This window comes from Crinia signifera, chromosome 1 (genome assembly GCF_055691185.1).
Source record: "Crinia signifera chromosome 1, ASM5569118v1, whole genome shotgun sequence".
Taxonomy (NCBI): Eukaryota; Metazoa; Chordata; class Amphibia; order Anura; family Myobatrachidae; genus Crinia; species Crinia signifera.
In genome coordinates this window covers 268463832-268491273 of record NC_139217.1, presented here as the reverse complement: position 1 = coordinate 268491273, position 27442 = coordinate 268463832, and the positions used below count along the sequence as shown (strand labels likewise).

Below are 27442 nucleotides of genomic sequence, written 5' to 3'. Positions count from 1 at the left end.
TTAAGAATAGTTTCATTTAATGAACAAAAAAATGTTAAGTTTAGGCATTAACAAATAAAACACTGAATCATTTAATATTATAATAAAAGGATAAAATGTTGAAATTTGGGTGTCAGTACCACTCATCCCTGACAATTACATTGCAGTAGCATTGCCATATTACCTGTGCATCTTGGGGTGCCAGAGGTGGGCGCGGATCAGCTCACATACAATGTCTATATATCCACACAAAATGGTCAACACGCACAAGGTTGACATTAACAAAAGGTCGAAACAAGAATAAGGTCTACACAGGAAACGGTTGACACAAGTTTTTACCATTTTTTTGGTGTCCATGAATACACCTGAGCATGTGGACCTCCAATTAGTGTACCGCATACCCCTGCATGGTTTGCTATTCTTCTGGCCAGGTGCTTGGCTCATAACTGTTCCCAATGTGGATGGTGAAGTACAGATTGAGTGAGCTCCATCTTTGCAGGGGCTGGCGATTCTATCATCAGCCATCGTCATGGGGCACGCTCGCGCTCCCCGCTGCCATCCCCGGTCCCCATTGCCGCCCGAATGCCCCCCCCTAAGCGTGGCCGTCTACCTGAAGCGGAGATGGGCAGGTTCCCGCTGCACAGCCGCCAAGAGACTGGCACGCTCGTCCCAGTCTGATGGAGTCCCTCTCCGCCGGCTCTCGCTAGCAAGGACGGTCTGGCGAGAGCCCGGCAAGGGAGAGAGGGCTCCATCTGTATGAAATAGATTAAAAACTTAAAGGAAAAAAAAATCACGAAAAAACCACGTCAATCTTTTCATGTGCCGACCATTGCCATGTTGACCTTGTGTCAATGTTGACCTTGTTCATGTCGACCTATATATTGTATGTCAGGATCCGGATAATCGCCAGAGAAATGGACAGAATGCCAGCACCTTGCGGTCATTGCTGATAAAGTTGCCGTGTGACAGCAAGGACATATGCTAACATGGTGGTGATACTGGAGAAACTATACAGAGCATGTGAAGGATCATATTAATGGTCAAAACAAAAATACATATTAAATTACAGTACACAGTTTTACAATATATGCAATACTACTTTATGATGTGGCAATGTATGTGCTGGTGTTTTCTAACACATAAGAATAATATAATCAACAAAACATTTTATTTGTTAAACGGATACACTAATGATTGAATTGGTTGCTTTGGGTTATAGTTGATGCACATTATACAATGTGTGTCATACTATCTGGCCTAACAAATGTCCTTTCGTAGGACTTAACATTTGCAACACATTAGACCACCTAGTGTACACACACACACACACACACACACACACACACACTTTTCCTTCCATATTTCCACCATAGGTTAACTAAAGCTTACTCAACCAAAGACAAGGTTTATGGGCACTGTCAGGAACCCAAAAATGTGTGTTCTCATTATATGCAATCTCAAATAGACTTTCGGGCTCATTCAATTGTTGGGCAGGCCACTGCTGACCCTTCATAGTAATGAACGTCTATTGGAGCTATTCAATTGCTGCTCTGATCAGAAATCCATTTACATTTCATGCACCTGATAACGATGGATTGCGTAGTGCAAAGCAGCTAAACCTGTCTAATGTTGCAGTCTGGGCATCTAACACTCAGTATTTTAAGCATATTTCCTTCCTTACACCTCTGGAGGCTGCAGGTAATGGTGTCTTAGCGGAGCAACAATTGATTATCTCCGACAGACGCCATTTACTATATACGGCCAGCATGAGGCAAACACAACATTTGAATTGGCTCAAATGTATTTTGATAATATGGAAGTATTAAGTATACACTGGTTATAGGGAAGAATGTATTGCCCCATTGCGGCTTCCATGGTGTCTCTGCTACATTTACAGTATGCACCAAGTTCTAGAGTCACAGCCCCCAAAGCCATTATTTGCTGGCACGTATATTTCCATGTTCATGCGGTCATCGGTACTCCCCACACATCAGCTTGTCCCAGAATACTAGGAATAATTTAGTAACTGAATAAAAGAAAACAAAAGCTGGTGCCACCAAATATTCTACATATTTTATATAATCCTGAGGAGAATAGGCACCAACCGATCACGGAGCGTATCTGTTCATACCAAATGAGTGGACACCTATTTTTCAGTAGGCAATAATCTATTTAAAGCAGAGATTGCTGGAGCAAAATACAGATTTTACAGTAGCTTATTGAATAATATACCTGACTATAAGTTTATGGCTTATTAAAAATCAATCTGTATTAAATAAGATCTGGTATCTCTATGCCCTAAATAATCTGACAATGTGCAAAATCTGCACTCTCGTAAAAGCACTTATGTTTATTCGTCCAAAAGCACAGTACTCGGATGTATAATATGCAGCTATGCATTTCTATTTCTTCACATTAGAATAAAAAAATAATAATAATTTAAAGTTTTTTTTTTGTTGCACATGGCACAGCCACGAACCGTAGCTGCCTGTGCCAAGTATGGAAAACTTTGGCTGATTTCATTTTGTTTTTATCAATTCTACACTGAACTAAACCTTATGATCAAAGGCGTCTCTGGTTATACCTTTTCTATAGGAATCTTGGGTCTCTTGTCAGTACATTCACATTCTTCTTTGAAGGATTGCTGGCACCTGTCAGATTGGATCCTGAGCCCTTTCTCCTGGCAGGTATGGCAGCATGCAGTAAGGTCTCTCTCCTGACACTCCGTGCAGGTCAGGACCAGCTGGCAGCAGCGAAGGGTGGAGCATAGTCGATATTTGTCCCAGGGGGCGCCACAGTAATGGCAACCTAGTCAGATAACACATACAAGAGAGATGTAAGCTTTACTAAATATTGATGCTAAAGTTAACCATTTTTTGGGGAGAATTAAATAGTTTCTCACCCCAAATCTCCCGTATAAAGGGGATTACACGGGCAAAAAATCACACCGGAAAGCGTTCAGGTAGATGCCGCCCCACTAGAGTGAAATCCCATCTTGCTAAGTAATGTGATCATTGTGTGAATGGATGCGTACGGCTGCAGATCTATTCTTAGCCATTCAAAACTCTTCAAAATCATTCATTGGTAGCTGCAATGACAACAGGCATATCCGGCCTGCTGCTGATGTCACACACCCTCCCCTAAAACGCTTGGGCAGGCTGGGCCAGGGTGCCATATTCCCCTCCAGGCCAGTGTAATGCAAGTGTCTGAGGGCCGCCAGACTGCAAGAGGCAGGCAGATAATGATCCTGCTGCCCACAGTCAGCTAGAGACAGAAAACAGCAGCAGGGGCTAACAGAAAATGGCTGCCCCCATACCCGGGGCCAATAGGGAGCCAGAATTCCTATCCCAGCAACCCAAGAGGCAGTTTCCAAAACTTTTTCGATTCACAACACCCTAGAGTATCGCCCCTTTTTGAGCCACCCATAGGCTTAACATTTTCTATTGAATAATTCAGAAAAAATATTAAATATAAAATTAAGTAATTAGTGTTTATATGTCATTTCAAGGGTCAGTTATGTGGCGAGGGACAGGATTTGCTTCTGTTTGTCCACATATTGTATGACTGGAAGCCACAAGCACTATATTTGTCTATTACATTGAACATAAATATGCACGGGCATCACAAACATTTTTGGATTAAAGCGGGTATGTGCAATACCCACGTATCCAATTAAGAAAAAAAACTGGTTACACTATTTTTTGCATGAAAAATCCTGCGGGCATGGATTTTTTTTCATAAGCCTGTGGATGGATGTCGATGCTGTATGTCAGTGGGTCCCAGTAGTTGGAGCAGTGTTAGGGATAGGGCAATGTGTTTTTTGGAGTGAGTGTAGGGCTAGCGCTAGTATCATGTTTGTGTGGGAAGCAGATACAGGGTTAGCGGTAATATAGTGTATGCGGAATGAAAGTGCAGGGCTAGCGGTAATAGCGTACATAATGTGTGTGGGAAGCATGTGCAGGGCTCGCAGCAGTATCGTGTATGCAGTGTGTGCGGTATGCAGTTGCAAGTCTTGCAGCAGTATTGTGTATGTAGTGTGTGCGGGAAGCAGGTTCAGGGCTAGAAATAGTATTATGTACATAGTGTGTGCGGGAAGCAGGTTCAGGGCTAGAAATAGTATTATGTACATAGTGTGTGCAGGAAGCTGGTGCAGGGCTAGCGGTAGTATAATGTTTGTAGTGTGTGCGGTAAGCAGGTGCAGGGCTAGCGGTAGTATCATGTTTGTAGTGTGTCCAGGAAGCAGATGCAGGGCTAGCGGTAGTATCATGTGTGTAGTGTGTGCAGGTAGCAGATGCAGGGCTAGCGGTAGTATCATGTTTGTAGTGTGTGCAGGAAGCAGATGCAGGGCTAGCGGTAGTATCATGTGTGTAGTGTGTGCAGGAAGCAGATGCAGGGCTAGCGGTAGTATCATGTGTGTAGTGTGTGCAGGAAGCAGATGCAGGGCTAGCGGTAGTATCATGTTTGTAGTGTGTGCAGGAAGCAGATGCAGGGCTAGCGGTAGTATCATGTGTGTAGTGTGTGCAGGAAGCAGATGCAGGGCTAGCGGTAGTATCATGTGTGTAGTGTGTGCAGGAAGCAGGTGCAGGGCTAGCGGTAGTGGGCTAAGTATATTTTTCATCATGCTGATTGCGCTCATTATGGTCAGCTTTAATTAGCCAACGCCAAAAGACCCATTTGAATGGTCAAACTGGTAAATTTTCACACCCCCTGTGGATCGCAACCCACAGGGGGTAAAGGTGAACTGCAGGCACCAGCGGCTGATCATGCTCCAATGGAGTTACAATTGAATAGCTCCATTGGGTGCCAGCTGCCGGCTGCCAGTGCGCTGACATTTCAATTCCAACCATATATGTTTTTTTAAGTCTTCTAAATGCCCTTGGACTCATATAGGAAAAATACATACTGTAAACAAATGGACAAGCATTCGCTTAGCTTTGCTTTTACATGAAATAAAAGTCCTACAGTATAGTGTAGATGTATGGGAAAGACCATTAAGAGCAGATGTGTACGCATACAGCCATTACTGAGAGTGTGGTGTTTCCTGGACTTTTATACTTCTGAATTTAACATCATAGCTGCACTCAAAAGTTGCTTATAATGTCCTGGATGCTTAACATTAGTATTTTTGTCACAATAGAGTTGTACTAAATCAGCATATTAAGCACAACACTGCATGGGTAGGCCCACTAGCATTGGCCATCCTTTGCCCTTTTAACCAGGTAAAAGTGTGAATTGCACACATTGGGCAGTATTCAATGGAAATATTCTCCGTGCACGGCGAGCATTTTTTTTTGCTCGCCGTGCACTCTCCGTGTTCCGGAGGGCTCGCTGCCACTCCTGCTCCCCCTATTCAACGTGTTAAAGACTCGCCGCCACTCGCGGCGAGTCTTAACCCCTGCAGCGGACGAGCGTCCGCGGCAGGGAGCTGTCAGGGAGCCGGGGGACGTAGCAGCCAAGAGAGATTAAAGTCTCTCTTGGCTGCTGTAGGGGATATGGGGAGGGGAGCAGGGCTCCCCGGGACCCAGGCAGCACAGGCTGCCCCCCCTATAGCCAGCGGGGGACCCAGTATTCACTGTACCCGAACGTGCTTCGGGTGCAGTGAATATATGAATATCTAATGAGCGGCTCGAGCGCTCCGGCCCCCTGCTGGCTGCACTGTGTAAAAAAAAAAAAAAAAAATGTAAAAAAATATTTTTTTTAAAATTAAATATATATTCATGTGCTATAGGCACGTGAATAAAAATAACATGGCCCTTCACAGAAAAAAAAACCTGATTTTTGGACACCAAAATTAAAAAAAACACCCTTTTAGTTTAAAAGTTCACATTCCTGCTCTCCATCAAAAGATGGAGAATTTCTACACGGAGAGAGGCGGCGAGAATAACTTAGAAAGACGGAGAATATTTCACATTGAATAGGGTGGCTCGCCTTTGGAGAAAAAAAACCTCTCTCCACGGCGTGAAAAGCACAAACTCGCCATGAAACACGGCAAATTTTTGTCATTGAATACTGCCCATTGCCAGTAACAGCGTCCATTAATTATGCAAATTTGCTGCAAATCTATGGCAGGATAAAGCTTAGTGACACAGTCCATGAGATCCCAAATGGGGCTATCGGCACAATATCTGGTTAGATGCATGTAAACACACATGTACACAGTACACTGCTGCAGGGAAGGTTTCATGATACAGTTCTAAAGTACAAGGATGTGGTTCTGCTTTTAAATAGTGCTGTGTTCTGATGCATGTGTGAGTGCACCATAATGGTGGTAACTCAGAAAAATCGGTTTAATATACAGGAAGCGGTACATCTGTCAGAACAGACTTAGGTCTACAGTCATTAGGTCAACCCCGGAAGGTCGATTGTCCCCAAGGTCGACAGGGTTAAAGGTCGACATGGATCAAGGTCGACAGGGTTAAAGGTCGACATGGATCAAGGTCGACAGTCAATCCCCCCTCGCCGCCCCGACCCACCCCCCCCAACTGGGCAGCATCTCCCTGAAGCCGGGACGGGCAGGGAGTCGCTGCCCAGCCGCCATGATACTGGGTTGCGCGTGCCAGTCTCTATTGCTGGCTCTCGCCAGTGAAAGGGATCTGGTGAGTGCCGGCCAAGGATGAGCAGCGCTACATCTGTATGCTCTTTCTACATTAATCGGCAATTGACACTTCAGCCTGAATGTCATACCCACTTAATTTGCCAGACTTCTGATAAATCTGTGACCATTAGCACCTCAGCGCAGTCCTTACTTGATATGATGTCTTCATTAGAAGATATGTTATAACGCCCATCAAAGACAAACAGCTTCCCTCTGAAAAATCCATCGGAGAACTGCTCCAGGTATTTATGGATGCCTCCCTTTAGCTGGTATATTTCCTTGCACACAGCCTGTTATAGGAATATGCAAGGTATATTGGAGGGTAAGCTTAAAATATACCAGATGTTAAGAAATGCAACAGTTACAAAAAAAGAGAAGACTTGTTTTATTAACATTCATTCCATGAATTTTCAAATATTTCCAACAAAATCTGTGTTACAAGATAGACGACGTAGTGTCCTCAGTGTATATTTATTATTTTTATGCATTCACTCACCTTTGACCTGAGGTAAGCTGAGCCACGTTCACAGCGTATTCCTCCTGTACAGTACATTAACACAGTCTTATCTTTAAATAAGTCCAGATTTTGATCCACATAGTTTGGGAAGTAGCTGAATTTCCTGATGTCTGGAGCCAGGCAATTCTGAAACTGGCCCTAAAAGGAGACATACTGTAAGTAGGTAATGTAATAAATAGGTTATGTATTTTTCTCTACAACTGAAACACATGGCATATACTTACAAGACAATTGGATATACAATAATAGAGGATATAATAAGATATAATATAATTAAACAGAGTAACAAACCGGAAAATATCATTTCAAGCTCTCAGGCATGTAATAGCACAACATAAATCTGAAAGGAATTATTGTTTGATGATCAATCACAGTTGTTCTCTAACTGTTGGTCGTGACCTCTTTAGCACGGGGTCGCGACTCCATGTTGTGACCATCAGGCTGATGACTTTTCTAATCTCAGTCAGTGATTCAAGGAGTCTGAAACATCTGTTGAATGGTCTGTTATGTCAGACTCCTCCCATAATTTTCTGCCTCCACAATGCTGCCATGTATGTGCTGTCTGCTGACTACACATGTGACGTGATGACCTTCTGCAGTAACTTGCTGGGGTCCTGTCATTATTTTTATTGTCTGATGGGGTTCCAGAGCAAAATAAGTTGAGGACCCCTACTCTAACAGATATATTTCACATATGTGAAAAAAATGCATTTTGTATTGTTTTGTGCTGTATCCTAGTGACTCTTATTGAAGTTACGGTACTCTTTACCTAGAAGGGCGCCCATCGTGGCATTGAATGCACTAAAAAATCGGGTGCGATGCGACCGATGCGATGCCCGCGATTTCCAATAGGGAACAATGTTAAATGTCTCAATTGACCCGATTTTCCTGTTCAATGCCTCAATTGACCCGATTGTTCCATAGGAAACAATGTTAAATGGGAAACAGAGGCCAAATAGGCACCCTGAAGTGTGAAATGGCCACCCCAATTGTTAACGCCACCCCACGATCAACATCAACCCGAAGCGTGACGAGCGGCGGCGGTACGCGTCCTACGACCTTTTCATACCCCCACTATCCACGTCGGCGTGGAGTTGAGAATAGAAAGTGTGGCGAGCGCAGCGAGCCACCGAGCCCGAAGCGTGGCGAGCGCAGCGAGCCCCGCGTGGGGACACGGATACCTTCACAGGTATCCGCGTCCCCTCGCGGGCTTCACAGCTGTCCGCGTCCCCTCGCCACACTTTCTATTCTCAACTCCACGCCAACGTGGATAGTGGGGGTATGAAAAGGTCGTAGGACGCATACCGCCACGCTTCGGGTTCACGTTGATCGTGGGGTGGCGTTAACAATTGTGGAGGCCATTTCACACTTCAGGGTGCCTATTTGGCCTCTGTGGGCCATTTAACATTGTTTCCTATGGAAAAATCGGGTCAATTGAGGCATTGAACAGGAAAATTGGGTCAATTGAGACATTTAACATTGTTCCCTATGGGAAATCGTGGGCATCACGTCGGTCGCATCGCACCCGATTTTTTAGTGCATTCAATGCCCGCGATTTTTTACTAACGATGCCCACGATCAAAATCGTGGGCGCCGTTCTAAGTAAAGAGTACCGAAGTTACAATAGGCTGTCTCTATTGTGGAACATTAAGTACTGTAATATAGCAAAAGTATTCCTCCACAGGAGACCAAAAATTTCCTAGAACGATAGTTAGCGCCATTAGGTTTCATATGTCATTGCATGGACTATTTTCAGTTGATATGTTGATACAATGTACAATGGTTTAGGTTACGGGGTCAGCTGTGTATTAATGCAGTGTATTAAAGTGTATGAAATAACATTAAAAAAGCATTTCTACATTGGTTTTGACCCACCCATCTGTCTTACTTTCATAGCCATGCCACTCTCCACTATATCTGCATCGGAACTCTGCATTCAATGATTTCATCTCTAAAATATGTCATTATTAGTCTTGCTGCAATCGATATGGGCATGGGTCATAGGGTAAGCACAAGGTTGAAAGTCAATATTGATCAACAGGCCATAGGTCGACACATAAAAAGGTCGAGATGGTCTAAAAGTCAACCATTTTATTGTCGGCCTGCCGCCAGCATCCCATTAAGCTGTTATTCATTAAGGCATTATTTCTATACTCAGGTTTTTTATTTTTAGGTATTTTTAGTTAAAGATGCACTAGTCCAATACAGTGAGACACATGTCAAATCAGAAACGATAACAATTTACTGTGACCAAATGGACCCAAAGATCACATTAAAATATGAAGCGTAAATAAACAGAACACAGGCAGATAAAGGAGAGGAGGGGGGAGAGAGGGTATTACAGGGTGGGGCAGAACAAGGCTCGGGACAGGAAAATACATTTTCTGAAAGTGGAAGAGGCCCTTACACCATTAGTTTCATATATTTAGTAGACCTTTAAGACTCCAGCCAGTAAATCCAAGTGGTTGTAAATAGGGTGAGGTGTCTAGCTTCTGAAAGGGGTGGTTATTCAGGTGCGGTCTAAGAAGCTATTACTGCCACTATCACTGCTTGGAATTGAAAGTAAATGCGCTGCATCAAATCAAAGCATCCACCATCAGGCAGCTTGCAGGGCCCGTTGCAGAAGCCAGGAAATCCCCATCCCACTGCAGTGACATGCCTCAGTTATTCCAAAATGGCACTAGACTGTCAATCATTGACAATCTGATGCCAAACTGCATCCTAAAATCTGTACTTTACACTGATGGGCACAGGTGCAACTGCACCTGTATGAGCCCCAGTGAGATATTTTCCTTAACCATAGATATCTTCAATCTATAGCCCCGTACACATGGGGCGGCAAAAGACCTGTGCTGAGCGATGTAAGCAAACATTGCTCAGCACACATCACTGACACACATTCAATGCACAATGTGTGATAACCAAAATCTAGTCAGACGATGGCGAAGCGCTGGACCATCACCGTCGCAATAGGCTGTACAGGCAGGATGATGTGTGCTTCATTTCTAAGCGACCTAGACGGATCGCTTAGAAATAAGGGAAAAACCACCCAGTGTGTATGGTGTACAAATTCGCAACGATTGTGCAATAGCATTTATCTCTGAAAGAGGAGGACCTTACACTGAAACTACAGCAAATCCTTGCCTGGGGGCTTCCCGAAGTATTATTTTCTATCAATCATTCCTTTATTGACTGATGTCACTGGAATGAGCACTGGTGTATAGCCAACACTGTGGACCACTTTTTTATTTTTTACATTTCACCACTTACTATTTTGCTTTCATAAAAATTGCGGCAGTCCAGTAAAATAGTGTCCTTCTCTCCATCAGCTGTACACAAATAATGCTCCACTTTTTTATGAAACTCCTCCGGAGAAAGATGAATAGCTAGAGTAAATAGGTTACATCTTGCATTATTATTAAGCAACCTGCTGGAAATATTTACTGTATATAAATTTTCCCTCTCTCAACATGTTATTACATTATTTATGATTTATCCCACACCTTTAACACACTATTCCTAACATCCCATTCTCAGCAGTGTGACACTCCCACATCCCCCACCCCCCCCCCCCCCCTCCCGCCAGCAATATGGATAGGTCACGCTGGCTGAGGCTGGCTATGTATGCATGTATATGTGGCTTTTGCAGCATTTGTGAGGTGTCTTGAGAGAGGCCTTTTAAACTGGGAGGAGGGGAATATCTATCAGATTGAGAAGCCATCAATTCAGGGGTCTCAGGGAGTGGGTTACCCAGGATTTGTCAAGCGATAGAATGGACCTGTTGCCAAAAACCCGCTAGGATTGGGCATTGCCACCAAATATGAAGAGGGGTTCCTGTTTGTCCACAACTCCAGCAATTCACTGGCAAGGTAGGAAACATCTGGATCCGGGCAACAATACCATCTTGACAGGATTTATATTGTGTTTTGACACCTGGAGTGAAGGGGAGCCGGCAAAAGTAAAATGGAATATTTGGGACCATTGTTCAGGGGTTAGTTCCTTCTACAGTTCAATCTGTCAGGCTACATAATACGAGGGAGTCTGGGAAGAAAAACAGTCAATACACTGTTTATATAGAAGAGAAACTAAATGTTTTTGCAAAGTTGGTGTGAGACAGAGATTTGAAAGGAGTCAGGGACCAGCCCTCTGGCCGTGGAGGCAATGTAGTGGCAAAGCTATAAATAAACCCAAAAGGAGTTGGAGGAAAGGCTGAAAGACACTTGCAGGTCTGGGAAGGAGCGGAACCCATCTGCACCAATTTAATGAGAAATGGGATGCACCAGCCCTCAACCAAACAGATATGGGAGAAAGGGAGCTTGAGGTAGGGGGTAGATCTGGGTTATGTAGTAATGGCAAAGGTAGGGATATCCCAGGAATTAATGTCACTAATTGTTTACATTTTTTTCCAGCAAGTAAGGGTTGGGCCTAAGGTTGGGTGACTTGTGAGGGGAAGTTTCTGGAGCCATGGCAGATCGTGTGGCAGGGTGTCAATTACAGTTCCAGTAATAAGTTACCATTGCTTATGAGGACAGTCAATTTAACAGCGTTGATCCTGCTAAACCATATAATCTTGAGTGTGAACAATTTATTAATATCAGTTTTTATACAAGAGAGGGAGGAGGTTAATTTGATATAGATTTGAATGGTCACCAGTGAGGAGGATACCTAGATATTTAAAGTGGGATGGATGCCACTGGAAAGGAAATGCATCTTACAGGCTCCTTATCATAGTCAGGGGAGGGGGGGGGGGGGATTACTTATTATAGTTCATTTGGAAATTGGATAATTAGCTGAACTAGTAGAACTCTTGAATAAGGGAAGGGTAGAAGTTTGTCGGGTTGGATATTATGGCAAGAAGATCATCTGCGTATAACGTTAATTTGTGCTGCTTATCTCCTGCCTGCACACCAAGGATTTTCGGGTTCGGTCGGATTGCCCTCACTAATGCTTCAATGCAGAGCACAAAAATAAGTGGAGACAAAGAGTTCCATTTTGTATTGTGAAAGGGTCAGAAAGGGCATCATTTACTCGAACCCTCACTGAGGGGGCATTATACAGTGCTAAAGTATGGTTAAGACAGGTGCCTAAACCCAGGTGCCCAAGAATGCCCTCTATAAAATGCCAGTCTACTTTATCAAAGGTCTTCTCCACATCAGTGGACAGGACGACCATGGGGGATGTGCCTCAATATGGATGAGGCCGATGAGCTTGGATGTAACATCCTTTGCCTCGCTACCGTTAATAAAAACCCTCTCCATGTACTATCCCAGGGAGAAGGGGGCTTAATCAATTTTTCAAGTAATTTCACAGAGTTCCACATCACATTTTAAAAGGGAAATAGGGCGATGGCTCGAGCACTGGGCAGGGTCCTTCCCTTCTTAAGGCATTTCCAAAATATGGGACACGAACACTTGAGCAGGGAAACGACTCCTGAGAGATACTTTAAAAAACAAAGGGTAGGACGGGTGATTGGAATTCCTCGTAATAGCCACTGGGAAGCCACACGGACCTGGACTTTTCCCAGTTGGAGTAGCAGGTTAGGCTAGTTCTTCAATAAAATAAAAAGGTTGTTCTAGTAAATCAAGTTCCATACCGGTTTCTTTATAACTGACTTTTTTGGGATCGACACCCATTGGCACAATTTCTTGGAAAACACCAACACGAAGTTCAGGAAAGCAGTGTGCACCCCCATCACTTGTCTGTAAAGATTGATAAATAAAGCCCAAATACGAAGATTAAAGTTACATTTATATAAACAAATTTCTCCCTGGCGATGCCTTGGGTTTATTGCACTCTCGAATTCTACAACGAAACTTGCTAAGTACTTTATCCCCTGCATACGTTTCGGTCATTCACATCCTTATCCACATGAGCATTAAAAAAGCAAGCATTTGCATATCATTAGCACCAACTGCAAGCTTTCTTGCTAAAGACTATTTTGACTTCTTTCACAACAAGATAGTAAAATGTGCTAAGTGGAATAGTAGATATATGTAAGAAATATACAGAATGCACTTTATGATATTGATCGGGTTGAGACTGCACTCTCAACCCGGGTTATTGCCGGGTCATTACATCACCAACCCAGGTCGAGGTGCAGTGTGAAAGCACCACCTCAGGTTGAGTAACCCGAGATTTTAACTCTGGTCACGACCAGGGTTGAACACGGCTCTGACCCGAGTCATGGTGCAGTGTGAAGGGGTAACCCGGGTCGGACAACCTTGGTCCTGCTCACACTATGGAAGAGGCAGCGCTGTCAGCTCCAAGCGCTGCCTCCTCCCTCGCCCCAACCCCATGTGATGTCAGTGACTTGGCAATAAGCAGAGTTGGACGGGGAGTGTGGTGAGCGCAGCGAGCCTCCGTGCCCGAAGCGTGGCGAGCAGACGCGGATTACTTTGCATGTATTCCGCGTCCCCTCGCGGGGCTCGCCACGCTTCGGGTTGGGGGGGTGCGTTAAACCTATTTTTGGGACATATAATCATATTATTGTATACCTAATGTCATGGCATCGCACACCCTATAAAATCGCATGCGATTTTGCGGCCGATGCGATGCCCCGGGGCTGAGAGAGCAGTGAATAAATTACATAGGGAAAATCGCATTGCACATAGCATGGCCCATGCGATGCAATTTCCCTACGCAAATTAGTGGGCGCCCAACTAACATAAGTACTTTTTTTTGTCTTATTAAAGTACTGCATTTGATTTATCATTTTTGTCTTATTTCAATTCATTAGCGCAGACAATTTAGATTATATATAATATATAAAAATGAAAGAGAAAACGGGGATTTTTGTAACAACCGTTCAAATCTCTTTCTTTGAGTCCATCCTGGTGACACAGCTCAACCATGGGATGTAGGAGGGTCTGCAGGAGCAAGGCACCTATGCTGACTTCTTTTGAGAGCAGGCTCCTCCCTTCTGCATCCCAGAGTTTCTCAGTTCAACTTCTAAAGCACACTGGGATACATTGCTCGGCACAACTCCTGAACATTTTAATATGCACAATCAACAATACCAATAACATGACAACACATGAACGGTATAACTTATTGAGCGTAAGGGAGGGATCGTTGTGTCACCAGATGGATTCGAAAGGGAAAGGGATTCGAACGGTAAGTTCTTACAAAAATCCCATTTTCTCTTTCGTCCATCCTGGTGACACAGCTCAACTATGGGATGTTCAAGAGCCAGTCCTTTGGGAGGTTACGCTCAGGCTTACAGTTTTCATCACTGCTTGCCCAAATGAAGCGTCCTCTGACGTGAACTCATGGAACCTATAGAATTTGGTAAAGGTCTGAACAGAGGACCAGGTGGCAGCCCTGCACAACTGCTCTGCTGTAGCCCCATGACGCACAGCCCAAGAAGAAGCAACTGACCTGGTGGTATTGGCATTTATCCGTGAAGGAATAGGTCTACCTACCTTAGTGTAGGCAAAGGCAATCACTGACCTTAACCAGCCCTTGAGACTGGCATCGGTCGTGACAACCAACAATCCCTATGAGCGGAGGAAACGCCCCAGTTGCACAGACTCCAGATCCGTCCACCAGAGTAAGGACTCCCTTGTCTCTTGAGACAGTGACAGCTGTTCCTGCTTCATGGTCTTTGAATTTCCTGACCAACATGAGAGAATGTTCCACTGAAATGTTCTGGAGTGAAACCTTGCAAACTGCAGTGTTTCGAAGCTTGCCACCATCTTGCCTAGCAATTTTACTCCCTGCCAAACAGTTGGATTCAGGGATTGTAAGATCAACAGAACCAAGTGACCAATGTGCACGGCTCTGGATTCTGGAAGAAACACACGATGTAGGTGTGTGTCCAAAATTATCCCCAGAAACTGAAGTCTTTGTGTGGGTGTCAAATGTGACTTTGGGAGATTCAACAACCACCAATGGTCTTGAAAGAACCGTGTCGCAATGATCAGATGCTCCTGTAATATCTCCGCCTACTACGCCTTGAACAAGAGGTCGTCCAAGTATGGGATAATTACTATCCCTTTTAGCCGGAGAGCCGCTGCCATGACAGCCATCATTTTTGTGAAGACCCTCTGCGCTGTGGCCAGGCCAAACGGGAGAGCCTGGAACTGTAAATGAGTCTCTCCTATAGCAAACCTCAGTAAGGACTGATGTTCCTTTGAGATAGGCACATGTAAATAAGCATCCTGGAAGTCCACTGATGCGAGAAATTCCCCCGACTCTATTCTAAACAGCACAGATCGCAGAGAATCCATGCGAAAGTGGTCCACCAATAGATGCAGATTTAAAGATTTCAAATTTAGAACAGGTCCAAATAGAGAATGGAATAAAAACCTCTCTTTCTTCCTGAGGCACTGGGACCACCACCCCCTTCTTGAGAAGGGACGCTGCCGCCCCCAAGAGAGCTTGCCGCAGGCGAGCCTCCCTTGGTAAGGGCATTGGAAGAAACCTCCACCTCTGTGAAATGATGGAAAGAACTCAAGGGTCCATGGTGGAAATGTTCCACTGGTCCCGAAACTTTAGGAGGTGACCCCCCGCTCTGAACCCAGAATGGGGAGCCTCCGTCCCGTCATGCAGAGGACTTGTCCTGGCTTTTGGATGGGTGTTTCTTGGTAAAGGCCCCGAAACGGGATCGGGGTGCCCTCCCCTTACTGGCTGGAAACTTTCCTCTTCCTGCCTTCCCTCTGTTAGGCACCCCACCCCCCCCCATGAAAGGAGGAACGAAAGGACAGCTTAAAGGCCCCAAACTTGGACACTGAATGTTTTGATGTGGTGGGAAGAAAAGTGCGCTTTCCCCCCATGGCTTGCTTTATAATGGACTCCAGTTCTGTCCCAAAAAGCAATTCTCTCTTAAAGGCTAATGCCTCAAAAGACTTTTTTTGATTTGCTGTCTGCTTCCCAAGCTTTAAGCCAGAGAGCTCTACTTGCTGACACAGATGTGGCCGAGACTTTTGACACCATCTTGGTGCCTTCTTCCCCAGCCTCACACCTAAGCTTTTTGGCCAGTGCGAAAGCGTCAGACTCAGGCTGGAGTTGATTTCCTAAGGCTTCAGCCCATTTAATCATAGCCTTGGATACCCAAGCAGAGGCAATAATAGGATGCAGGGTAAAGCCCACCCCTTCAAATTCCGCCTTAAGGCATCCTTCAATTTTCTTATCTACCAGGTCTTTAAATGCCGCACCCCCTTGAACGGGTAAGGCCGTGGCTTTTGACAACCTGGCCACAGGTGCATCCACTAAGGGTATTTTCTCCCATAATTTAACATGATCCTCTGGCATTGGGAACATGTTCGCAAACCTTATAGGCATAAGAAGCTTCTTGTCAGGAGTTTGCCATGCTTCTCCTAGTAAAGAAATCACGCCCTAATCCAAGGGAAACGTCACAGAATCTCTGCGTACCTTCTGAAAAACACAATGCGCAGGTACTTTGACAGTACTTGGGACAGGTTTAAAGTATGCTTAAATGCAAGGATCAAATCCTCAATACCCGGGACAGAGGATTCAACTTCCTCCTTCTGGTCCCAAAAAACCTCCTCCGCGCACACGCCCTCCTCATCAGAATCTAAATTCAACAGGGGAGGTATAGATAAGGGGTGTGTAGGAGAAGTAACCTCAGGGGTTTTAACAAGTTGTTCCATAAACACATTCATTTTTTGAAAACTGTGCAGTGTCCTGCATGACCTGCAAGAGAGCTGGGTCCCCCTGAGATGGGGTAATGGAGCCCAGAGATGGTTGAGAGGGGGAATGGGGGCCAGGAGATTTCACAAGATCATCTCTCTGCCTATTTAGAGCCTTACCAAGGCATTCATAGACCTCCCCAACGCAGCTGCCCACGCAGGCTCAGACTGCTCAAACTGAGCACCACTGGGCACAGACTCACATGAGGGGCACAAATCCCCCTGATCCATCTGTTCAATGGTTAATTTAACACCACAGTTAATTAACATGGCCAGCGCTCCCTCCCCCAGAGCAGCAGCACTTCATCTTACTGTCACGATACACACAGTGCACAAATGTCAGGCGATTGCACAGAATAATGTACAGTGTACTTATCTGCCTGCTTGATGCAATAGGATCCTCAGCGATCACCAGGAAAAGCGCTGCCCAGGAGAAACTTCCACTCTGAACTGCAATGTAATCCACCTTCAGCTCCGCAGCTTGGAGAGAAAGGGCACCAGAACAGAGAGCAGGAAGAGACCAAGTCTCCCCTTTAGCCGCTCCCGCAAGTATTTCTCCTCACCTCCAGTGCCTCTCCTCCTTTATGGGACTTGGAAGCATCCAGCAGTGCTGGACTCCTGTGATAGGCTTCACTTCCTTTTCAGGATTTCAGCCTATAAACCATCCCAAGATGGAGCCGTTCAGCACAGCACCCACTCCAATGGGCACCTAAAACTAACTGAGGAACTCTGGGATGCAGAAAGGAGGAGCTGCTCTCAAAAGAAGTCATCATAGGTGCCTTGCTCCTGCGGACCCTCCTACATACCATGGTTGAGCCCGGTCACCAGGATGGACGAAAGAGAAAATTCTAAAATAATAATAAGTCAAAACAATCACATTCTGTTGTTAATTAAGAAAAAGTAGCAAAACTGAAATATATTTATGTTTTGTGAACATATAAAAATTAATTTCTGTATAAATGAAAATGAATTACCTTGAAATCCTCCAAACACATGGTGTGCTTAAACAGGGGGTGTGAAAGTATTGTGTTGATATAAAGCCTGGTGGAAAGTTTGCTTCCCCCCACTGTTCCATTTATTCCTTCTGAAGCTATTCGAATCTGCACAATAGAAACATTGTATAATTAAATTGCATCAAAAAGTTTAGTTTAACCCCATAAAGACTTATGGTGGTTTAAGCTAACCATCCACAGATTCTGCAGCAGGTTTACGGCAAGATGCATTACAGTCAGGGTTCGCCATACGCCATTGATCGTCCATGCACTCTTAGGGGGGTATTCAATGATGCAGCGAGCGGCCGGCGAGGGGGTTAAACAGCGAGGATTGCAGAAAACCAGCGATCCTCGCTGTTTAACTCCCGCGCCGGCCGCTCGCTCTATTCAACGTTATGGGGAAATACTCGCCGTCACAGGACGGCGAAAATTCCCCAAAACAGCGAGACCCGCGGCTACTGCAGAAAACTCGCAGTTTTTAGCCGCGGGTCTCGCTGCTTCTGGAGCCGCATCCGCCAATTCTCCCTCGCTCAAAAAACAGAGCGAGGGGGAATTGGCGTATGCAGAGGGTGTGTTGAATGCTGTCATGGTGAGTGGTGACAGCGAGTAGGAAGCCCTGCTCGCTGTCACCACTCGCAAACAGCATTGAATACCTGCCTTAGTGTTTTTTTTTCTACTTGCTTCTGATTTTACTGAAGCAAGTAGAAGAAAAGCTCCCTTTTGTCATACATTTACCTCCATGTAACTTCTGAACAGCTAGCCTTAGGTCAGGGTCAAAGGCACAGTAGGTATAATGGATGTCTGGGACAGAGTTACAGATAGGGTGTGTGGGGGGGGGTGTCAGAGGAATACATGGGGAAAGGGGGTCAGAGGAGCATATGGAGAGGATCAGGTGTTAGAGGAATACATGGGGAAAGGGGGTCAGAGGAGCATATGGAGAGGAGGATCAGAGAAATACATGGGGGGGCAGTGGTGCACAAGTGGAGGTGAGGTCAGAGGCACATATGGGGATGGGATATTATAGGCACACATGGGGAAGTAGTAGGCAGAGGTACTCATGGGGGGGGGGCATAGGCACAATTAAGGAGCATTCATGGGGGGGGGGGGCTAAGATACATATGGGAACGGGAGATGTGTGCACATGGGGAAGTAGGAGACATAGGGAAATATTTTCCTATATTACGGTTGACTCGTGGAAGCATTCAGTAGCACACATATATACAAAGCATCACGTCAAATAAATCAGTACAGTCTCATTGTGCATGCACAATGTTGCGACTAAGATTCATTTTTTGCAAAAATAAGCAAAAACTACGCCCAAAGCTAGAATATTCTCACAGCACCTGGCGTGCCAACAAGAGTTGTTTGGGGCGACTGCAGCAAAGATGTATTAGGAAATATCTATATAAGCATGTGTGACCTGGATTACATAGAAACACAGAACTTGATGTCAGATAACAACCATTTGGCCCATTTAGCCTGCCCCTTGTATATCTCTACATGAGGCTACAGATTTCAGATGAACTCACTAATTATGCAAAAAAATCTTTAATGTGATATCTTTGTGCATGCACAGAAGATTCCAAAAGTTCTGTCAATCTTCATTGTCCTCAAAATCACTTAAAAGTTGGCCATCAACAGCAGATATGGGGGAGGAGTATATCCCATACTGACCCTAAAGAAATGTAGAGGAATAACTATCAGCATTTTGGTACCGCAGTCAGATCTATAGGGCCTGATTCAGGTCTGAATGCGGTCACATTCTGAATGTGAATAGATTGCAAACAGAATGTTAATGTGACTATATAAACATATTTCGATAGCATCCCCACCCACTGCAAACCCACAGAATGGTCCAGTATGTTTGCATTGTTGCAACTCACAAACATTCATTTAAGGACTGCAAGGAAACAACTCAGAGGCGCAGACTCTGTAGTGTATGTATATTCGCAAAGACATGTATAAAGAAGGAGATGTGGCTGCATTTGAAGCTGGCCTTTAACACAACTTAGTGATATTGTACCTATCTAGTTAGCACTGTCTGTGCGGATGAGCTCATTTATGCTGCATGAATGCTAATAAAATACTGATAGCAATCTCGTGTCTACAAAGACTACTTACTTTGCCTTTGAGATGCAATAGTTCACACAATGTCCTTTGCCAGTCACAAATCCACTGTGGGTCCTTTACGTCACAGTAGCAGTAATATAGAAGAACTTCTTCTGCTTCACTGGAAAAACATTAAAATATCTAGGTACAATTAGTATTTCCAATTCTTTCTGCAAAATCACAATATACTGTAGGAGTATATATCAGTGGCGTAACTAGGTTTTGGGCGCCCCCCCGCCGTTAAAGGGAGGGCGCCCGGCCCCGCCGCCCATGCAACCCCCCCCCCCCATCCCCCGCAGTCTTACCTACATTCAGTACGCGCTGGTCCCGGCTCCCTTCATCTGCTATGAGGACCACCACAAAATATCCGCCCCCATACAGCAGACAGCTTCAGTTTGTCTGCTAAATGTGGGCGGACATTTTGTGGTGGTCCTCATAGCAGAAGAAGGGAGCCGGTATCAGCACGTACTGAAGACAGGTAAAGACTGCGGGGGATGGCGGCGGGGTGTAACTATAGCACTGCAGCCCCCGGCGCCCGCACAGCGACATGGGTTTTTTCACTGTTTTTTGACCCGACATGTGCCGACAGGCAGTATTTCATGCCCTACCATCCACTAGGGCGTGGTGCGAGAATAAAATAGTGTGCTGAGCGCAGCGAGGCACCGCGCCCGAAGCATCACACTTCCAACTGTGTCCATGTTGACTGTGTCGACATTCGGGTCAAAAAACAGTGAAAAAACCCATGTCGCCCTCGCGACCTGTGGACGGAAAGTCATGTTGATTTTTTCACCTGTACATTATATATGTCGGTATTTTGACCCTGATGGGATTTTGTCCTTGTCGGTATTATGACCCATTCTGTATTTTGACCCTGTCGGGAATTTGACAGTAGGGATTTCATACCGAATCCTCCAAAAGGAGGTAAAAACGAATATTAATCTATTGTGGGCTTGTGCAATATTAAATCTTCTGCATTATTGGGAAGTTGAATTTACTAATCCCCCAAAGAGGAGGACTATTGGAAAACTCCAACAAAAGACTGATTATATATGACTTACTACCTGCACGTACTACTTATAACAGTCTCCCATATATCGAGGGTCTATTATCACTCCCGGGAAAGTGCACATAGTCTTTATGTTTTATGGTGTATGTCAGTGTGTCTTTTTATTGATTTGCATATTCTATGTTTAATGTATGTTAAATATTTGTTTAATTACAAACGGATTCATTCATTGTTCCACAGTGCCCTAAGCGCCACACTTTTACGGTCTATTTTTGAATCTGTTGGAGGTGGGCATCCCTCGTGGCGGTGGCAGCTGGAGCACTGGTCATACTCTGAGTTTCTCAAAGCACCTGAGATTTTTTCCTTCTATGATCTCCATAAAGCTGCATCTTATGTATAAAGAAACAATTAAGGTACCCTACTTTGATCGGCTTCATGCTTAGATCTCAGAAGCGTGCACAAGCAACTGAATAGCTCCCATCACTTTAGAGGAGAGCTGCGGCTGTGATAGACGAATTGAATTCCCCTTAAAACGCACAATTTTACTGTCCTGGCCAACAGAAAATAATGTACCTATTGGTCAGAGATACAAACAATTCTGGCCTAGTAATTCGGCTTCACCAACTTGCATAATACACGTCCAAAAGCAAAATATTGTTATGCCAACCAGGAATTTGGGAATTTCAAGACAATGCTCATGTTACTTAGGAAAAACACTTTGATTTTGCTTTACCTTATCAGTTCTTTGTCATCATTATGACTGACATCCGGTAACCAATCAGAAATCTTACACTTTTCCCAGGACATTTCCGTTGAGGCACCAGGGTTATCTGAGAAGTCAGTGCATGGCACAGTGGCTGCAGCGGTTATGACAAGTTCCTCTAAAATGTTTCCCGTTCTTTGGAGAACTTCCATTGCATGTTGTGCGGCTACGTGCTTGTGAACAGTTCTCAGGTCTGTAAACTCATGTTCACAACAAATCCACCGAACACCATCTTCTTGGCCAGTCTGCAGTGACCCATTGGTTGACTGTAGTTCTTTAACGAAAAGAGCAAATGCCTGTAGATGAAGAATATTGCCAAGCTTACTTTTGTCTGTAGTATACTCAAAATATTGTTAAAATATGCACGTCGACTCTTTCCATGTTGACCTTTTGACCCTGTCGACCAATAGGGGTCAACCTTATGACCGTCGACCTAATCTATCATGAGTCCGGATACCTCTCCGACAGCTCTGTCCTATCTTATGCTTGTCAGTCTTACTTCAAATATTTTACCTCATAACAATCCTGAAAACCACAATGGCTCTTTGTTATACCCCTTTTACACTGCCGCAAAACTCCGGGTCAGAGGCGGGTCAGAGACAGTGTAAATGGGACACGTCATGTCCCTTTACACGGGACTTCTACCCAGGTCCTGACCTGGGTAGAACACGGCCAGGACCTGGGTAGAGGGCGGTGTAAATGGGTACTCCGGGTCATCCGACCCGGCTCCCATTTACATCAATGGGGGACGAGCAACCTGCGGACTGCAGCGTCCGCAGGTTGGATGGGGGGGGGGCTATACTCTGCAGACAGCAGCGGAGGAGGTGAATGGATGGATGCCTGTGTGCGGCATCTTTTCACCTCCCGGACGACGGCTGGGGGGGTACACGGGGGCTGCCCAGCAGATTACCTTAGTGCTGGGCTTGCCCCCAGCACAGCGGTACGGGTACCGGCGGCGGCGGGGGGCTGCGGGTGGTGTAAATGGAGCAAACGCAGAGTGGTACCCGGCTTGAAGCAGGAATCAAAAAGCCAGGTGCGACCCCGCTTTTTTGGTGTAACAGGGGTATTACCTTCAACTCCTTCCTCTGCCATTAAGGATACCCAATGACTTTGCCACAGCTAATAGCAAAGGTTATCTTTTATTCCTCTGAAGCCTTGACTTTCACCTACCTTTAGATACAGTCAACCACGGCCTCTTCCTTACCCTTCATTATTTTGCTGCTTGTGGTTTACTTCCTATATCACCAAAATCTAATTTCTCCACCTCCTCATAGTCCACCGTTCTACTGTCCTCTTCGCTACACTTGTGACCACAGCCTCCCCACAACTCTAGTCACTTCCTCTCACGCCCACTTCCAAGAATCTGCAATTCACTCCCTGCTCTCAGTCAGCCTACCCACTCTACTCCAAAATACTCACTAGGTATCTAACTATCAGCCTTTTCTTTTTCCTAGTCCACCCTCTCACATTAGAACGTCTGTTCAACAATTTCGCCAAATACCAAGGATCGGCTGAAAAATCGGCCCAAATCGTATGTGTTTGACATCCCCCTTTGGGTCCGATGCCCGGTCCTGTGTGCATTGGACCTGAGCCGAAGGTCGGACCTGCTGCCTGTCTGACCTCCGACTCAGCCCCCCTCGAAGCTGTAGGAAATGGGGTCGCATGCGATACATCACATGTGAAAGGATCGCATGCCATCCTGGTGCCCGAAAAAGGTCCCAGGCAGCTCGGGGGTGGAGGGGGGTCGGATGTCCATACACTTCTGCGATACATCGTGGCAGTGTATGGCCACCTTAAGCTCTCAGACAGGACCATCTTTCCTTATGTCCTACACTTAGCACTTCTCATGCCACCCATCCCCATTGTCCTCATCACTTTGTCAATTTCCTTGACTCTGATACTGTTTGCTCATACCGCCCCCCACCCTTCTCCGCTCCCGCACACCGTCATGGGTGCATGCACATGGCGAACCGAAAGTTCGCTATGGGTGCACGCACCCTAGGTCTGCACATGCACAGAGGACCGAATGGACTTGAATAACCCCCTTAGTTCTAAACTGCAGGATACCCAGGGTTACTATGTAGTCTGTCCTTCAGTTCTCTTAAGGGACACACAAGGGGGCATTTACAAAGATGAGAGTTCTATTTCAGATTGGATGTTGCTATGGGCAACCAATCAGCTACTTCAAGAAGGTACTAAATAAATAAGTAGATTCTGATTGGCTGCCCATAGCAACACCCCACATGACATAGAACTTCCATCTTAGTACATTTCCCCCACATACCTCAGTCCCTGCAAGCAGCCGTGGAACAAAAACTCTTGGCATTTTGGAGGGCTGAATGTTCCCATGGGGAATTCCATAATTTAATACCCACTGTGGCCCTGACTGTGAAGAGTTTGTATATTCTCCCTGTGCTTGCATGGGAAGTTCAGATAGAAGTTTTGAATAAAAGATTTACTTGTACCTAGATTACTCATAAAGGTAGGGTTCAGTGGCAGAACTTGTGAGTGGTTAACCCAGCTGCAAAAATATAATTTGGGCCCCCCTCCTCCCATTTAATCCAAGTTCACAATATGCCACATTACAGTGGTGTGGCAGCAGTGGGCCCCTTAGTTTTCAGGGGCCCTGGTGCAATGCACCTGCTGCAATAATGGTAGTTCTGCCTCTGGTAGGGGTGAATCTGATGCCCAATCCCTGATTTCTGGAGCAGTCAGCATTACCTCTTCAAATATACTATTAATGTTTTCATTCAAGATTTTCCACTCCACCATCACCACATTGTGGAATACAGATGTTTATGAACACCTGCAGGTTTTTGGACCCGGGACTGCCCATCGACGCTGCGCCGGGCCCCAGATCACAGTGCTGGGGGCAAGCCCAGCACCAAGGTAAGCTGCTGGGCTGCCCCCAGCCCGCGAGGTGAACGGATGCCGCACACAGGCATCCATTCACCTACTCCCTGCCTCCACTGCTGTCTGCAGAGTACAGCAGCGGAGGCTGTGTGAACCCACCTGCCCCCCCCCCCCCGCCCGTCCGTCCAACCTGCGGACACTGCGGTCCGAAGGTTCGGCTTCCCCCATTGATGTAAACGGGAGTTGGGTTATATGGCCTGGCTTACCCGTTTACACTGCCCTCTACCCAGGTCCTGCCTGGATTTTTGCGGCGGTGTAAAAAGGATATTAGCACCACAAATAGCAGGAAATTGGAAAAGAACTCTGAACACTCAGGTTAATCCAGTGATTCCCACACTATGGCCCTTATTTACATCTGATCGCAGTACAAATTTGTTCTCAAAATGGGCACATTCATGTGCACTGCAGGTGGGGCAGATGTAACATATATAGGCCGCTCAGTGCATACACACTGAGCCACTTTCCCCCCTGCCCGGTGCTGTCAGTAGTAACACTAGCAGATGAGCAGCGTTTCCGGCAATGATGCAGGAGCACGAATCACTGCTCATCGCTGTGCCGTACCCACTGGGCGGCTTTGAGCTGAAAGCCACTCAAACTTGTTGTTTAAGGATGACATGAAAACACAATCGACTTCATTTTCTAGTTTTCTGTGAGCTAGGGGTGCCGTGAAAAAAATCTGATACTCTAGGGCAGGCATTCCCTACCACGGCCCTCAAGGCACACCAACAGTGCAGGTTTTGTAGATATCCAGGCTTGAGCACAGGTGACTTAATTAGTATCTGAGGGATTCTGATTAAACCATCTGTGCTGAAGCCTGGGCATGACTAAAACCTGCACTGTTGGTGTGCCTTGAGGACCGTGGTTGGGAATGCCTGCTCTAGGGTGACGTGATTCAAAAAATGTTTGAAACCACTGAGTAAATCATAATTGCCTATATCAGTTGAATTTCACTGGGTATTCTGTAATGCAGTGGTTCCCAAACTGTGTGCCGCGGCTCCCTGGGGTGCCTCAAGACACTTGCAGGGGTGCCACGGGTTGGTGGTCCAGGACCAATTCAAATTATTTATGAACAATTACTTATGGACAAAACCAGTGCTGGTGGCTGCCAATCATAAAATGTGTGTACAATCAGAAGCAAATCCTGCCCTTTAACACATAACTGAAGCTAAGAATCACATATAATCCCAATCGACTTCATTTTATATATATTTTTTGGGGCCTAGGGGTGCTACGGAAAAATTCTGATACTCTAGGGTGCCGTGATTCTAAAAAGATTGGGAACCCCTGCTGTAATGTATACCAGAACTTGTCTTATTAGATCATGTGATTACCCCTCCTTCGGTAACCTTTCCTTGCCCCCTTCTTTATATAAAGTTGTAACAAAAATACAATACAATTTCCTATTATTATAAAGTAGGATTTCTCTCAGTTAGTGTGGCTTATGCGTAATATCCATATCACATACTGTACCTTCTTTTTAGCAAACGTGTACTTCTTTCTTGTATTCACATCTAATGCGGCTTTAAAGGCACTTTCTGCAGTGCATCCAACAGACCCATTCAAGTCTACATCAGGAAATCCCAGATCATAGTATTCCAGCTTACTGCAAGCAGACACTCTCTCTGGTCCATTGCAGCAGGAAGACAGGGACATGTTTCCCAGCAGTCTCACGCACACACACACTGGTCAATCTATAGTAATTATAAAAGTATTTGGGTAAGGCACTGGAGCTACTAGGGCAAAGAGAGGGGCTGGTTTATTCACTATAGATTAAATTCCAAAACAAAAACAAGAAATATCTTTAGTTCAGTGAGTGTCAGCTGTTTGCAGGATGAGCCCAGACACGTGTAAATGGTCTCCTTAGTAGTACAGGCAGCATAGATGCAGGAGATGATGGTGCTGGGCTAGGATGTGGCAGTGAGTGTACTACCTGTGCTGCATGCAGTCACCCTCCCACCGACCTCTCGCTACTCAGTCTCCTGCCTGTCACGGGCACTACTAGGAAGTGGAACATGTGAATGAAGCTGCTGCTGGCGGCGAGTACAGCGTGTAACCCACTCACTGCTGCCCCCTCCCACTTATCGCCAGCAGGAAGTGCCATAGCCGAGGGATAGGGATCAGCTGCAATGCGCTGGCCCAGTCAACAAAGACTCTCTCACTACTTTGCTCCTGCAGGACAGAGATGGAATATTGTATTGCTCCATATCCTGGAGAGATGGCTGCTGCTGTGTAACGGGTCTCCTCATATAACATGGCCCTACTGTCTTTGTGTGTGAGGCTGTAGGGGGGAACAAACTAGGTGGCTGTAACCCATAGCAACCACCATCCAATATGTAACCTATAGCAACCACCACTCAACCCCTGTCTTTTAGGTTCCTAAATACTACAGTGCCTTGGTCCAATAAGTAATACTGTGTTATATGAGGGCATGCAGCGGTGCCCAGGAGCCGGGGTGATGTATGGGTCTATGTGCAGCTACCGCCGGCAGGTAGATCATCTGCCAGACATTGGAGGTGTATAACATTGTATACGTTGGTCAGGCTCACAATGTCGAGCCATCTATCTGTGCATGCACATGATTGTGCTCCCCGCAGCTGTGTGGCAGACACACATTACATGTGCCCCATGCTGTCAGGTGCCACTAATCTTCTGCTTTTGCCATTTGCAAACACGCAGCCTAGACACGTTAATGGACTTGAGCAATGCCACAATTTTTACTATGCAGATATGATAAATTTAGAAAAGCAGAAACATAGAAAGCGAAATGCCGGCCGGGCCAATGTAGTCTCCAATCGCTAGCGCTAGCAGCGACATGCCGGCACCTCGCTCATTGAGACAGTTCTACAGTTTTCCCACGCTCCCTCAACTCTCTGTCTGAGTATTAGCCCTACCGGAAGCGCCCGCCCTCCAAAGCTATA

At 45.6% G+C, this 27442-nt stretch overlaps 1 protein-coding gene across 4 annotated transcripts; it reads right to left on the bottom strand.

The window, feature by feature from the left end:
* TSTD2 (thiosulfate sulfurtransferase like domain containing 2) lies at nt 1-27440 on the bottom strand. Of its 4 annotated transcripts, none has more exons than XM_083183626.1 (10): nt 27416-27440; nt 25995-26215; nt 21582-21907; nt 19855-19963; nt 17716-17841; nt 12685-12790; nt 10362-10477; nt 7071-7229; nt 6726-6864; nt 1-2787 (listed from the first exon to the last, which is right to left on the bottom strand). In XM_083183626.1, the coding sequence occupies exons 2-10, from the start codon at nt 26175-26177 to the stop codon at nt 2558-2560; spliced, it is 1494 nt and encodes a 497-aa protein (XP_083039752.1). In that variant the 5' UTR covers nt 26178-26215; nt 27416-27440; the 3' UTR covers nt 1-2557. The 4 variants fall into 4 exon arrangements, with proteins under 4 accessions (XP_083039752.1, XP_083039759.1, XP_083039744.1 ...); XM_083183633.1 differs by lacking the exon at nt 27416-27440 and adding an exon at nt 27347-27376; XM_083183618.1 differs by lacking the exon at nt 27416-27440 and adding an exon at nt 26455-27311.
* Between the last annotated feature and the right edge of the window lie 2 nt (nt 27441-27442).